At 37.5% G+C, this 15,348-nt stretch overlaps 1 protein-coding gene across 3 annotated transcripts in view; it reads left to right on the top strand.

Annotated features, from left to right (window-relative positions):
* The window catches only part of LOC126979626 (G-protein coupled receptor Mth2-like), a 68,056-nt gene that overhangs the window by 16,008 nt on the left and 36,700 nt on the right, over positions 1-15,348 (top strand). The window contains exon 1 of one of the 3 annotated variants that reach the window (XM_050829061.1): positions 13,256-14,080. The exons of the other annotated variants lie outside the window; for them this stretch is intronic. Within the exon in view, the coding sequence (XP_050685018.1) occupies positions 13,658-14,080 (423 nt within the window). The 5' untranslated portion in view covers positions 13,256-13,657. Of the gene's footprint in view, positions 1-13,255; positions 14,081-15,348 lie in introns of those variants that run through there. 3 annotated transcript variants of the gene reach the window in all.

The raw sequence follows: 15,348 nt of genomic DNA, 5'->3' as shown, positions 1-15,348 counted from the left end.
CATTGAACTCCTCCAAAACGGCTTGACCGATTCTCATGAAATCTTGAGTGCATATTGGGTAGGTCTGAAAATCGGACAACATTTATTTTACATCCCCCTAAATGTTAAGGGGGATGTAAAATAAGGGTTGGTCCATACGATTTTTTTGTTTTTATTTTTTTTGACATATTTTTTTATATTTGTTTGATTATGCGTCAGCATTAAAAAATACATACAACTTCAAATTTTCACCCATCTGCGATTAACAGTTACTTTTGTATCGCGATTTTAATATCGGCAATACGTTTGCTGGGTCAGCTAGTCTTAATATATATAAATCTCGTGTCACAATGTTTGTCCTCAATGGACTCCTAAACTAATGAACGGATTTAAATGGGAATTACTTCATGGAGTGCAGTTTGCTCCAACTTGAGAGATAGGATAGTTTTTATTTCGATTTGGGACTCATAATTATTTTTATTTTCAATATTTGTTTTGTATGGACATATTTTCTTTGAGAGAATTTATTGACGCACGGTTTGACAGTTCTGCTGTGAAACAATTTCATTATAACAACAGGCCGGAGCATATTTTACGAAATAATTCTTGATGTTATGAAATATTATTGACAAATTAATAAATAAATAGTAATTTACTTATTATGTACAGAACAACGTCTGTCGGGTCAGCTAGTACTTATATATAATACTAGTTGAGCCGACAGACGTGGTTCTGTATATTATTAATAATGTTTTTTATGAATTTGTCAATAATATTTCATAACATCAAGAATTATTTCGTAAAATATGCTCCCTGTTGTTATAATGAAATTGTTTCACAGCAGAACTGTCAAACCGTGCGTCAATAAATTCTCTCACAGTAAATATGTCCATACAAAACAAATATTGGAAATAAGAATTATTGCTTTAGATTGTAAACTTCCTCCGATAATGACAACAGCCACTTCATCAATTGTGGGTGAATTAAACCTGCTTGTGTGTTCACCGGAAGGTGTTTTTTCAGCTCGAATGACAATATTATGGCTGTTTGATGTGCACGAACTCGTTGTATTCTAAGCCTGTGTACTTCATTGTTACTCATTAAAGAACGCAATTCTGACATAATATCAATACGACTAATTTCTGCTTCTATCTCTCTCTGGTCATCATTTTACTACACTTAGCAGTAGTAGAGTCTCACTATCACCAAAGATCAACAAAATAAATAAAAGTTTAAAAAGAAAACAAAAAAACAAATGATAAATGTCAAATATTAGGGTCACGTTCAGAAATTTAATTTATAACTAAACTTAAGATTTATCAATGTACATAAAAATAATCTGATAGATAGTTAACAACTGTAGTTAATCTACCAACTATAGTTATCTAAAATAATGTTTATTTTTTACCTCCTGAGAAAGTTAGAAAAATATGAAAATCCCAATTAGATTCATTTTATTATGATTTTAAACTATTTTTTAAATTTGATTTCTCAACGACGGGAGACACATCAAAGGAAAAACAAAATTATTGTTTTTATTTAATTCCGAGCATTTTTATATTTATTCATCTTTTAAACCTTCTCTGGACTTCCATAAATAATTCAAGACCAAAATTAGCCCTATCGGTCTAGCCGTTCTCGAGTTTTAGCAAGACTATCGAAAAGCAATTCATTTTATCTTCTATCTATCTATATTATATGTATAGATAGATAGGAGATGATATTATATGATATGCATAAGATATAATTTAATAATTTTAAAGCCGTACTTGCCGCGACCTTAATAATCTTGGAAACACACTGTGGTAATGATAAGTTTGCGTAGCAGCCATCGTGGATTACAATCCTAATTTGATAATTCTGTGCAGCGGATATCTCGGATTTCAAACATAATCTTGGAACTTGTGGACACTACGAGCTTCTAGGGATCCACATACTTATTGCCCAACTAGCAGATAGACTCAGCTCTGCTGCGTACGGCGCCGTTAGAAAAATTTGACTCTAATCTTGACATTAGAGAGTACACGAATGTTGCTGCCAGATTAGTGCAGGTACCTACTTCAGTTATTTTCACAGTATCATGACGTACCGTATTTTGCTGTGGGGTCATGCTGCTGACATTAATATAGTATTTGCACTACAAAAGAGAGCTATAATAGGACCTGACACCTGGAATCGATATCAATTACGTTAATAATTAATAGTCTTGTGTGGCAGCCATTTTGGATTTCAAAACTGATCTCTAACTCGATCTCTGCACTTCCGATAACATTGGAAATTATATCCATATAATGGAATTACATTTTTGCGCGGCGGCCATCTTGGATTTTAGTTTCGTTTTCTGCAAACTTGAAAACAAGGATATAATATCCATATTTTAACGATGCGATGATATTATTAGGCGATTTCTATCCAATAGGACTTAACAAAAAACTCCAATAATCATTCTACACCATTCCAGGAACCTTTAGTTTCGAAAAACCAGATTGAATTTACGTCATTGCTAAACCCTGCTAGGTGGTATATGTACGTATTGTAAATAATATATTCTCCGGAAATTGACGTTTTTCGAGACCTTTTAAAACTGGTTATTAAATGCAAAACCCTCTAGAGTCTTAATGATAACATAAGCTGAATCTCAATATTATAATGAATATAAATATCAAACAAGTTTCTCCGGATAGTAGACAGTTACTGAAGCGCCGGAATCAATTAACACCGAATAGAGTATGTGTTTATTAGTGTTCTTAAAATGGCGCCGAGAATATTTAACAAGATACTATCACAGAACTTAAATTGACGAGATTTAAAAAGAAACTATTTAATCTCCAACAGAAAAAAACGTACCATTCTATAAAATACTTATTTCAGTTGCTTCACTTGTTATTAATTATTATTAGTACGTCACAGCATGCGGTCAAGGAATGAAGAACTTTTATTGTTTTTTTTTTTTCAAATTCAAATATTTTTATTCAAAATAGGATGTGAAATCACTTATTGAAAGTCAAAAAAAAAACTACCACCCATTCCAAAGTGAATGCCTCAGACCTGAGAAGAATGGGCGCAACAAACTCAGCGGGCTTTTTTTTTCATCAAAAATATGTTTTACAATTAAAGTAACATTTACAAAGTAATATTGTACAATTAAACTTATTATTTAATAGCCTGAGTGCGGTCGCTCCATTCCCAATCTGTGGTATCATTAAGAAAGTCATTTATGTTATAGTAACCTTTATCACACAAACGTTTTTTAACAATTCTTTTGAATAACGTAACACCTTTTTTTTGAACACTTTCTGGGATCTTGTTGTAAAAGTATATACATCGCCCCACAAAAGACTTACTAACTCGACTAAGCCGAGCAGTAGGCATCATCAGTTTATGTCTGTTCCTGGTGTTAACATTATGGTTGGCTGGCAAATTCACTTATGTGCCTATAATATAATAATAATAATAATATTGACACACTTATTACACAAATTATCTTGCCCCAAGTTAAGCATATATAGCCTGTGTTATGGGTTACAAGACAATGATATATTTAATACAATATACTTACTTAAACATACATAAATTCATATAAACATACATAAATACCTTTAAACATCCATGACTCGGAAACAAACATCCATATTCATCATATAAATGCTTGCACCTACCGGGATTCGAACTCGGGACCTCTAGCATAGTAGCCTATGAACATACATTACATTATCAATAATATATTGAGAAGCAACAGTATTGTTACTATATACATACCCATTATTTTGAATTGTTAGGGAACTATCAGAAGATACAGCATTAACGAAGTCCGGACGAGTGACTATTTTAAATTAAAAACAAGGTTGAACTTATCATTTCATTACAATTGTGGAACCCGACCCATACAAGAGTATTATTATTAAACCAATTAACACGGAAACACTAATAATAAAAATAACATTTTAGCAATTCCCGACAGGATGAGCGAAATTAGTACGATTTCAGTTATAATCATTTCATTTTTCAGTTATAATCATATGACATGCGATAACTTAACAGCGTTTATTCGGGCACTCTTATTCAAAAGGCGTAGTCCCTGACTAATAGTAGTCAGCCCTTGTTCATCCGATCCAAAAAATGGAGACAGTTCGGATCCGGCAAACTATAGGCCTATTGCTATTACCCCCCTGTTCTCCAAAATCATGGAGAGCATAATCAACCGCCAGCTCTTGGTATATCTAGAGGGTCACTAGTTGATCAATGACCGACAGTACGACTTTCGCCATGGTCGGTCGGCAGGTGATCTTCTGGTATACCTAACACATAGATGGGTGGCGGCTATTGAAAGCAAGGGGGAGGCCGTTGATCGTGTATGGCACAAAGCGCTCCTCTCAAAACTTCCATCATTTGGGCTTCCCGAGAGCTTGTGCAAGTGGACCTCCAGCTTCCTCACTGGGCGCAGCATACAGGTCGTTGTCGACGGATATTGCTCGAACCCGAAGCCCGTTAATGCTGGAGTGCCTCAAGGCTATGTGCTATCTCCCACGCTGTTTCTTCTGCATATCAATGATATGTTGGACAACTCCAACATACATTGCTATGCAGACGACAGCACTGGTTATGTTGTATACACGGGCCATGCAGGTCTCTCTCGGGAAATCGTCGACCAGTGCCGGGAGAAACTTGTGTCTTCCATTGAGTCCTCTCTTGAGAAGGTCGCGGAATGGGATAAATTGAAACTTGTCCAATTTAACTCCCAGAAGACTCAAGTTTGCGCGTTTACCACAAAAAAGCCCGATTTGTCGTATCACCGCTCTTCGACAACACTTCCCTTAAAGCCTCGCCTAGTATCGGAATACTGGGTCTCGAAATATCGAGTGATTGCAAATTTCGTGGCCATCTGGAGGGCAAAGCCAAATTGGCTTCGAAGAAACTGGGCGTCATTAATAGAGCACGGCAATACTTCAAGCCGGCCCTCATTCTTCTTCTTCTTAGTCGGACACTCTTGTCAGAGTGGTCGTGGTTGCGCTGACGAGGTACATGGTGGAGTGTTCGGTGGGTCAACATCCTTTCTGAGGGTAGATCTCCTGGCGATGTGCTTCCATTTCTGACGGTTAGAGGCGTTGCGAGTACACTGGACTATGGTGGACTCAGTAGCCTTTGTGATGGCGTCTATCCAGCGGGTTGGCGATCGACCGCGTGCTCTCTTGCCTTCCACCTGGCCCTGAACTACCAGTCTCTCCATCGAGTTCTCATTTCTAGAGACGTGACCAAAGAACTTCAGTATTCTTAGTTGCACAATTGACGATAGTCTGTCTTTAATACGAAGCTCTTTGAGGATGGATACATTGGTGCGAAATGCCGTCCACGGGATCTTTAGGAGGCGTCTCCAGCACCACATCTCTAATGCATCGATTTTACAGCGGTCCTGCAGTCTCAGAGACCAAGTTTCGGCTCCATAGAGAAAGATTGGAAACACAAGGCATTTCATCAATCTGACTTTAGTCTTCTTGGTAATCCTCCTGTCCCTCCAAATCTTTCCCAGTTGTTCCACTGCAGACCTGGTGATGGCGCACCGTCGTCTGATCTCGTCGCCACATCCTCCAGTACTTGATATAGTAGAACCAAGATAAATATAGGTCTGAACCACTTCACAGTTGGCTACATAGGGTACGTTGGTTCCAATTTGTTCGGCCCGGTCTACTATCATCACCTTCGTCTTGTCTCGGTTAATAATAAGTCCGAATTGGAGACTGGTACTTTCTAGACGGTTTAGAAAATTTTCCATATCTTCTCTAGTCTGTGCGAGAAGGGTAGTATCATCAGCGTATCTGAGGTTATTTATCACGCGTCCCCCAACAGATATTCCTTTGTTCCAATCTTCCAAGACAATGCGCATAATATACTCTGTGTAGATGTTAAAGAGTAATGGCGATAAGATGCATCCTTGTCGTACACCGGCCTCAGTCTTGAATTCGCTTGAAAGGGTATCATCCACTCGTACCGCTGCAGTACCGTGCTCATACAACCTCCTCAATAGAACTGTTAAATGGGATGGTACACCCATTTCCGCAAGTATCTTCCAAAGGTGTGTCCATATGACCGTGTCAAATGCTTTGCGAAAGTCCACAAAGCAGATGTAAAGGGTTGTATTGAATTCTCTGGCCTTCTCAATAATCTGACGCAGTATAAGTATTTGTTCCCGAGTGCCTCTTCCCTTAACAAATCCGGCTTGCTCGGGTGCAATCTGCCTTGAGAGGTAGGCCAACAGCCTTGTATTAATTATGTGGAGCATCACCTTACTTGCATGAGATATCAAGGATATGAGTCGGTAGTTGATGCATTTCTTGGTGGACCCTTTTTTGTGCAGTGGAATGAAAATGGATTTTGACCAATCGTCAGGCCATATTCCAGTCTCCCATATTTTACAGCAGATGGTATATAAAATATCAACTCCAGGTTCTCCCATCGCTTTGAAGACTTCTATTGGGATCTCATCACAACCTATGGCTTTATTGCATTTGAGGTCTGTAATTGCTGCTCGTACTTCATCCCGCATGATGTCGGGTTCACGGTCAAGTATGTTGTGGGGAGAACATGTGAAGCTTAGTACCAAGTTATTGGAAAATAATGATTGACAATATTCCTTCCACACATTCACGATATCCTTTATCTCCGTAACCGTATTCCCAGCGGAGTCCTCAACAGCCCACGTCTTAGGTTTAAATTGGCGTGTTATGTATCGCACCTTATCATGCAGATCTTTGGTTTGATATTTGTCGGAGTGCTGTTCCAGTTCATGACATATCTTACTCAGATGGTTATTGCGGTCACGTCGGCAAGCAGCTTGTATGATAGCTGACTTGGCATTTAGCTTCGTAATGCTAGCACCACTGGCTTTAAGTTTTCGGCGCTCTTCAACCAAATGCCAGGTTTCTTCCGTCATCCAATGTTGTCGTTTTGGTAAGACTGTTTTCGGTTGTGACTCAGCAATCGCCTCCACAATATATGTTTTTGCCGAGATCCACAAGTAGTTAGAGTCATTGTTTCCGATACCTGCTCTCCATGCGGCATGTCTGTTCTGTATCGAGGTGGTTAGTGACTTTCGATCTTTCACCTCCATTCTTCTAGCCATTTTAATTTGTCTTGCTCTTTGCAATTTCAATCGCAGGTTCCCAATGAGCAGTTGATGGTCGGAATGACAATCAGCACCGGGAAGGGTATGTGTATTGGCAATTGAACTTTTCCATCTGGTTCTCACTAATATGTAATCTATCTGATTGCGGTGGTTGCCATCAGGGGAGGTCCAGGTATATAGGCGTCTAGGATGGTGTTTGAACATCGTGTTTGCTATGGCCATGTTGTTATCGGCTGCAAACTCTATGAGTCGTTCACCCCTTGGGTTACGAACACCATGGCCATAGTTCCCAACAATATGTCGTATGCCCGTATTCATTGTGGTGTTTCCCACCTTGGCGTTAAAGTCCCCAATGATGATTAATAGCTCTCTTTTGGGGATCTTAGCTATTGAAGACTCAAGTTGACAATAGAAGTCTTCTACTTCTTCATCTTTGGCAGAACTTGTAGGAGCATAGACTTGAATTATGTTGAGTGGGGTCGGTGATGCGCTAAGTTTAATGGAAATAATTCTATCATTAATTGGGTGATATCCAAGCACCGAGTTTTTACATAATTTAGGGATCGCAATAGCCACACCCGAAAAGCTACTTTTATCGTTGCCGGAGAAATAGATGGTATGTTTCTCTGAGTCAAAGTGGCCGCTACCTTTCCAATGTGTCTCACTGATTCCCGTGATAGTGAGTTTGCATCGCTCAAGTTCTTGTTCCAGAATATGAAGCTTTCCATCTTCAAGAAGCCCTCGAACGTTCCATGTACCTATGCGAAGATCGTTTCTTAAATTAATATTCTTTCTTCTTCTTCCAGTAGCATTTTTTCCATAGGATGCCTGGTTGCCTGCATCCTGATGGCCGGTAACCCATTTCACACCCTCAGCCCCGGAAAACTCAGGGCGCCGGTCGCTACGCGGGTTGCCAGGCGGTCTTACTCTGTCTTTAAACATACTCATCATTGCAACTCTCATGGGATAAATAATGTAGTAGGTTCCCGTTACTTTCTACATCGCGGTACTATAGCCTCAGTGGCTTTACTAATCCAAGAGTGAACCGGTTCAGAACATATGGTTCTTTCGCTTCACTTCGGTACTGATGGTTACCGCTGCCCTCCATCAGGATCCAGGTTCTACGCCCCTGTAGCTTGCCTCCTCCGCTGGTTAGTCCGTACCGACAACTGTTGTCTCCGCATTCACCACCGTTGAGGTCTTCACCCGTAACCCTGGGCACGGGTTCTGCGTTATACCCCGCAGTACTGGGTCCCTGCTGAACTCCGCCATCTACACACTCCGGCTTGCTGAAGTGTAAGATGCCCACCCCCGCGACATGGACGCGCCAGACAGGACTTGCCCAAGTGAAGAGTAGAGAAGGTGGCTCTACTCTCCCAGGGGCCGGGTTAATGGACGTGTATAACGCCACGCCCAAAAGCTCCCCCCTCCGCCCTCATTCTAGCGCTCTACAAAGCGCAGGTCCGGCCACACATGGAGTATTGCTGTCATATCTTCTTCTTGCGTGCATGCTTATGTCAAGAAAAAAGTAGCCAGCGACTTCAATTATAAGCAGTTGGTGATGGGGATGCATCATGTAGCTTTGTGTATTCTTGGTTCAGTGAATACAGACGTGAGCGTAATCATATCTGTAACAATTTTCGTGAGTCGTCCGACGACTGCTGCTACCGACACTAATATTAATACCTTAAGGCTAAGCTTTAAGGCACCTGATTGAAACCAGTGGGAGGCTCCTTTCTACCAGTGGGAGGATCCCTTGCACAGGAAGCCGGCTAGATTATGGGTACCACAACGGCGCCTATTTCTGCCGTGAAGCAGTAATGTGTAAGCATTACTGTGTTTCGATCTGAAGGGCGCCGTAGCTAGTGAAATTACTGGGTAAATGAGGCTTAACATCTTATAACGGAGAGGTGATAGAACCGGTGGAATCTGCTATATTTCTTGTCATAACTCTAGATTCCAAATTACAATGGGGCCCCCATATTGAACGATTGGCGAACAGACTTAGTTCTGCAGCATACGCGGTTAAAAAGATTAGACAATTAACTGATATAGATACGGCGCGACTAGCATACTTTAATTATTTACATAGTATTATGTCCTATGGTATATTGCTATGGGGCAACGCTGCCGATATTAATACAATATTTGTGCTGCAGAAGAGGGCTATTCGCGCTATTTATAACCTAGGTCCTAAAGAATCATTTACAGCAAAATTCAAAAAAATTTACATCTTGACTGTTGCTTCTCAATATATTCTTGATGTAATAATGTTTCTTCATAAGCACATAAGTGAATTTGCTAGAAACTGTCATAACCATAATGTTAACACCAGGAATAGACATAAACTTATAATGCCTACTACTCGGCTAAGTCGAGTTAGTAAGTCTTTTGTGGGGCGATGTATATTTTTTTTACAACAAGATCCCAGAAAATGTTCAAAGCAAAAGTTTTAGTTAGTTTAGTTTACGTTATTTAAAAGTATTGTTAAAAAACGTTTGTGTTGTAAAGGTTACTATAACATAAATGACTTTCTTAATGATACCACAGATTGGGAATGGAGTGACCGCCCTCAGGCTAATAAATAATAAGTTTAATTGTACAATATTACTTTGAAAACATATTTTTTCGATGAAATAAAAGCCCGCTGAGTTTTTTGCGCCCGTTCTTCTCAGTTCTGAGGCTTTCATTTTGGAATGGGTCGTATTTGACTGTCAATAAGTGATGTCACATCCTATTTTGAATAAAAATATTTGAATTTGAATTAATGCTGCAATATTGCTTAAAAAAGCTACGTAAATAATCCATTATTTCTCATAAACAGTACAACATAAAATTGTTATTGTGAGTTATCCTTAAGAGATAGACATATACTATCACAGCATTTTTGTAGACCTTTTTAAGGGGTACAATACTTTAGTACATTATCTATACTAATATATAAAGCTGCAGTGTTTGTTTGTTTGTTTGAACGCGCTAATCTCTGGTACTACTGGTCCGATTTGAATGATTCTTTCAGTGTTGGGTAGTCCATTTATCGAGGAAGGCTATAGGCTATGTTTTTTCAAAATTAGAGATCCGTAATAAAATTGCTATTTTGTAACACAAGGTGTAAAATCGAAAACCTATTTTTGCGTGCGCTGCAAAAACTATTGACAATAGAACAAAATGATGTACAGACTATAATATAGGCAAATCTTTATTACTTATAAAACTATCGCGTGAATTATACTTTATATGGCAAAACAACGTTTGCCGGGTCAGCTAGTTCTGATATATAACCTAGGATTCAGCCAGCATTTGTAATTGTAATAAGGACGACATCACATTAAACACCTCTAAAATAATCAGTGTTTCTCTACTATATTATCATGTTTTATACATAAAAACCTTCCTTTTGAATCACTCCATCTATTTAAAAAAACTGCACCAAAATCCATTGCGTAGTTTTAAAGATCTAAGCATACTTAGGGACAGCGAGAAGCGACTTGGTTTTATACTCTGTAGTGATCACAGAACAATTACTCTGTATGCCTTTTATCTATATAAATGATTTGAGTTTTCTTTAGTGTTAATTCCGCCAATATTTTTCTTTAAACAAGTGATGTCAGTCTCGTGCCAGATTGTGGCGAGAGAACACATCATGAGGATGCCTCGTGTAGAGGCGAAACACGTGTCGAATTGTTTAAAGACAAATATTGGCGGAATTAACACTAATGAAAACTCAAATCATTTGTACAATTATGGATTTCCGCAAAGTAACGCCTACTTCAATAAATTGCCTTTTACCTGTTCTGTTGTAGTGATAAATAAATAAAAATATAAAAAAGACAGTTAATTGACATAATAAGTATATACGGCGCGACATTATTAAGAGTATAAATTTATTGGGCTATGTATATATGCTTTTACAACATGACCCCAGAAAATCTACAAGACAAATGTGTTACCAAGTTCAAAAGAATTGTTAAAAGACGTTTGTGTGGTAAAGATTATTATTATAACTATAACATAAACGATTTTTTAATGATACCAACGACTGGGTATGCAGCAAACGAATACAAAAATAAATATACAAAAAAAAAACTTATTATTAAAAAGCGTCCCGCGCTTTTTAATAATAAGTTTTATTGTATGATGTTGCATATATTACCTATGTAGTATCTAAATTAAGAAAAAAAGTCGATGAATTTCATGCGCCCGTTCTTCTCAGGTCTGAGGCATAATATTTCGAATGGATGGTAGTTTTTTTACGTTCAATAAGTAATTTAAATTGAAATAATAAAGCTTCGATTCCGTTATAGGGAGTTCTACGGAACCCTTGCTTCTTTGGAAGTTGTCGGGTTACTGGTTTTGCTTGTAACTAATTCTAGTAGGCTTCATAAGATACATAATAGCTTTAAGGGTAAATGTATTTGCACTTCTATAATAAAGTCCCAGCCACTGTTCAGGCATTATCTATAAATAAATTTAAATGGTTTATAAAAAAAATGGCTCTGTCGTAAATCGTATTACTCCACTGCTGAATATCTAAATGATCGGACAGCCTGGGACTAGATTATGATTATTTTATAGCGATAGAAATGACTGTACAATATTGTATATTATTATTGAAAAGAGCGCAAAAAAAGAATGCTGGGAGAGTTTCTTGCGCCGCTTCTCCTCTCTCAGAGCGCCATTTGTTTCCGAAGCGGTAGTAGTATCTAGTAGTTATTAGAAATGACATCAAAAAGAATTCTAAAGGAATCAATTTTGAGAACATAAATGCCTTTTATGCCTTTTTAATGCCACTTACACCCTGTATATCTTGTACGATGGTACGGGACCCTTCGTGTGCGTCAACTTGCACTTGACCGATTTTTATTGGTCACGACTAAGTGGCTAATATGTAAGTGTTGACAAACAGACAACAAAGGCTTATTAACGGCTTAATTATTATTTATGGCTCTATAATGGTTCCTATTTACGGCTTGGTACCTGAAGGTTAACCAGGCGAAACCTATTAAAGTTTAAGCTGTCTGCCGGCAGACAACATCTAATAAAATATGACAAATACAAACATAAATAAATTTAATCGAATTTTTTTACAATAACTTTTTAAAAAGTAGGTATTTTTATATTCATTATTAAATTGCACAATTAAAATCAATAACCTAAGTAATATTAATTACCCTTATCAACGTACCTCATTATCATTCAAAACACGTATTATCAGAACGGCATCAGCTAATCTAGTTGCTAAACAAATACTGGAAGCACTTAAGGTCGGACCGCATTTGAACGGCTCTGCGCGGCGCGTCTCTTTACGTTTGCTTGATGATAACTATCGCATTACAACTGTAGTAAGCGGCAGCTCGCGTCACATCTATACCATTTGCGTGCGAGCAATATTACAAGGTGAGCGATTGTTACGAGGATTTGGGATTTTTTTTTATTTTTTGCAGAAGAACAACGAATTATAGAAGAAAAAATAAGAAGAAATGTATTGCTGACATACCAAGATCACGCTATCAAGAAGGCCAATATCATTATTTGTTTCCTCGCCTTCTAACTGCACGATTTGACACTTTCTTCAGAATGTCGAAGACAAAATTCTATAAACTTAACAATTAAGCTTATGTGCCTGTTTGATACTCGCCATTTTGGCGCTGTTGGCCATGTAGCGAGAGTCTGCGGATCTAAAACTAATGACGACAACTGCAGCTAAACAAACATCAGTAGGAAAACTATTTACAAAAAAAATGTGTACTTTATTACGTTTATTCCTGAAGTATAAATAACAAAGAAAACGACCGAAATTAATTCAAAATGCAAAAATACTTCAGAGTATTGTACGTTTCTCTCGCAGCTATTAGTTCTCTGGACGCTCGCGAGTGGCACTTCAAATAGGTACAAAAAATTTGGACCAGCCTGTCCTGTATTTATACGGGTCAGTGCTCGGAGGCTACTATGCCACAACGCGCAGTGCATCACCGCTCTAGTGCGACATGCACCATACAAAATGATTGAAATAATATTTCGATGCATTGTGCCGCGCTGAGCAGTGCTGCCCAGCGGCGCTGTAATGCGGTCCGGCCTTTAGTGATCCATCAGAGACCGGCCAAACAGCAATGTCTGTTGAAGCATTCACCTCAGACATTCGAGCAGTCTGTTTGAAGATCGCGAGATACCAACACGCATCACAAATTCGACATCCAAGATGCGACGAAACTTTTAAGTGATAAACCGGAGTGAAGTTTGAAGTGTTTTTACAACTATTATAGATATAATATCTACTTAGTTGATTAAATTAACAAGTTGTTTGCCTATTTACATGACAAGATTGTATAATTTAATATAAGCAGGTAAAACCCAACTAACTGGGTGTATTTACCAAGTATAAGTAAAAATCAACAAGCTGTTTACGATTTTTGATTACAATTAAGAATAATCGAAGGACATACTGACTCGTAGAAACCGGCTTGGAACGAGAGGAAATCCCTCACAATAAAACTTCAAGCATGATAATTTAAATTTAGTTTATTTCCATTCGTATTTGCGAAATTTAGCTTTAGAGACATGTTACAGTTGTGCATTATCTTAACTTTACTTTCGTGTGTTCTGTGCAAGAAGTGTAATACCAGTATTGATATTAGCGAAGGAGTAAGGGACACTGATGGAGGGATATTCTTCGAAGACAGACATTACGAGGAGAATGAGCATTACTTTGATAATGAAACGAATACAGAAAGGGGATGTATCTGCTTGAAGACAGCATGCATATTTAAATGCTGTCCATTTGGTATGAAATATGACAGTATTCAGAGACAATGTGTTACTGACACAGATGAATTTAATCCCATAGTATTTGATGCGTATAAACGTATCCTAAATGAGAAAGCGAAAGATATATTCCATTTTAATTTTGGGAGAGCAAAGTGCGAGAACGATGAAGTTAGTATCAGGATCGGAGAACTTACTGCTGTTCATAATTTGAGATTGGTAAGTGGTGTACTTTGTTATGGAAATCAGATATGTACTAGAACAGACAGGCTTTAATGTCTATAAAATACATTAAATTATAATTAAATACGTATCCGTTTATTCCGTTGAAGAAAACAAGTTTTGATAAACATTTTGAATATTTTTTTATATTATTAGCTTATTATAAAAACTAAGTTATTCAGAACGGTCGTGTAAAACAAATAGAAATAGTAATAAAATAGTGCCATTATCACCGTTTTAGATAATATGCATTATCTTAAGGGATACAAGAAAAACGTCGATGGTACCATAGGTAGAAGGGCGCGTACTCCCACGACGCCTCTGGTTCAATCTTCGACCGCCAACTCCAACCAATTCAAATTCAAATATTTTTATTCAAAATAGGTTATAATATCACTTATTAAAAGTCAAAAACTGCCATCCATTCCAAAAGGTATGATGACCTCAGACCTGAAAAGAACGGGCGTAACAAACTCAGCAGGCTTCTTTTTTTTTTAAATAGATGATTATAATGTAAAATCGAAGAATAAAATTTATTATTTAATTGCCTGTGGGCGGTCGCTCCATTCCCATTTTGTGGTATCATTAAGAAAGTCATTTATGTTTTAGTAACCACACAAACGTTTTTTAACAATACTTTTAAATTGCGTAATACATTTGTTTTGAATATTTTCTGGGATCTAGTTATCAAAGCATATACAACGACCCACAAAAGACTTACTAACTCGACTAAGCCGAGTAGTAGGCATTATAAATTTATGTCTGTTCCTGGTGTTAACATTATGGTTGTGACAGTCTAGCAAATTCACTTATGTGCCTATGTACCTACATACTTAAAATTATCAAGAATATATTGAGAAGCAACAGTCAAGATGTTTATTTCTTTAAATTTTGCTCCTAATTATTCTTTAGCACTTAGGTTATAAATAGCGCGAAAAGCCCTCTTCTGCAGCACAAATTTTGGATTAATATCTGCTGTGTTGCCCCATATCAATATACTATAGGACATAATACTATGAAAATAACTAAAGTATACTAATCGCGCCGTATCTATGTCAGTTAATTGTCTAATATTTTAAACCGTGTATGCTGCAGAACTAAGTCTTTTCGCCAATGTGTTTAACTTCAGCCAGGTTCTGTACCATTGCACAAGATATACCTAACACTGCATTTAATCAATATATATATTTTTTAATTTGATAGTAACTATAACGCGAATATCTTCTGTGACAATATACATAAAATAAAAAATAAATTAAGTACAT

Source organism: Leptidea sinapis, chromosome 3 (genome assembly GCF_905404315.1).
Source record: "Leptidea sinapis chromosome 3, ilLepSina1.1, whole genome shotgun sequence".
Classification (NCBI taxonomy): Eukaryota; Metazoa; Arthropoda; class Insecta; order Lepidoptera; family Pieridae; genus Leptidea; species Leptidea sinapis.
The sequence above is the reverse complement of the archived record's forward strand: the minus strand, read 5'-3'. Positions and strand labels throughout refer to the sequence as shown.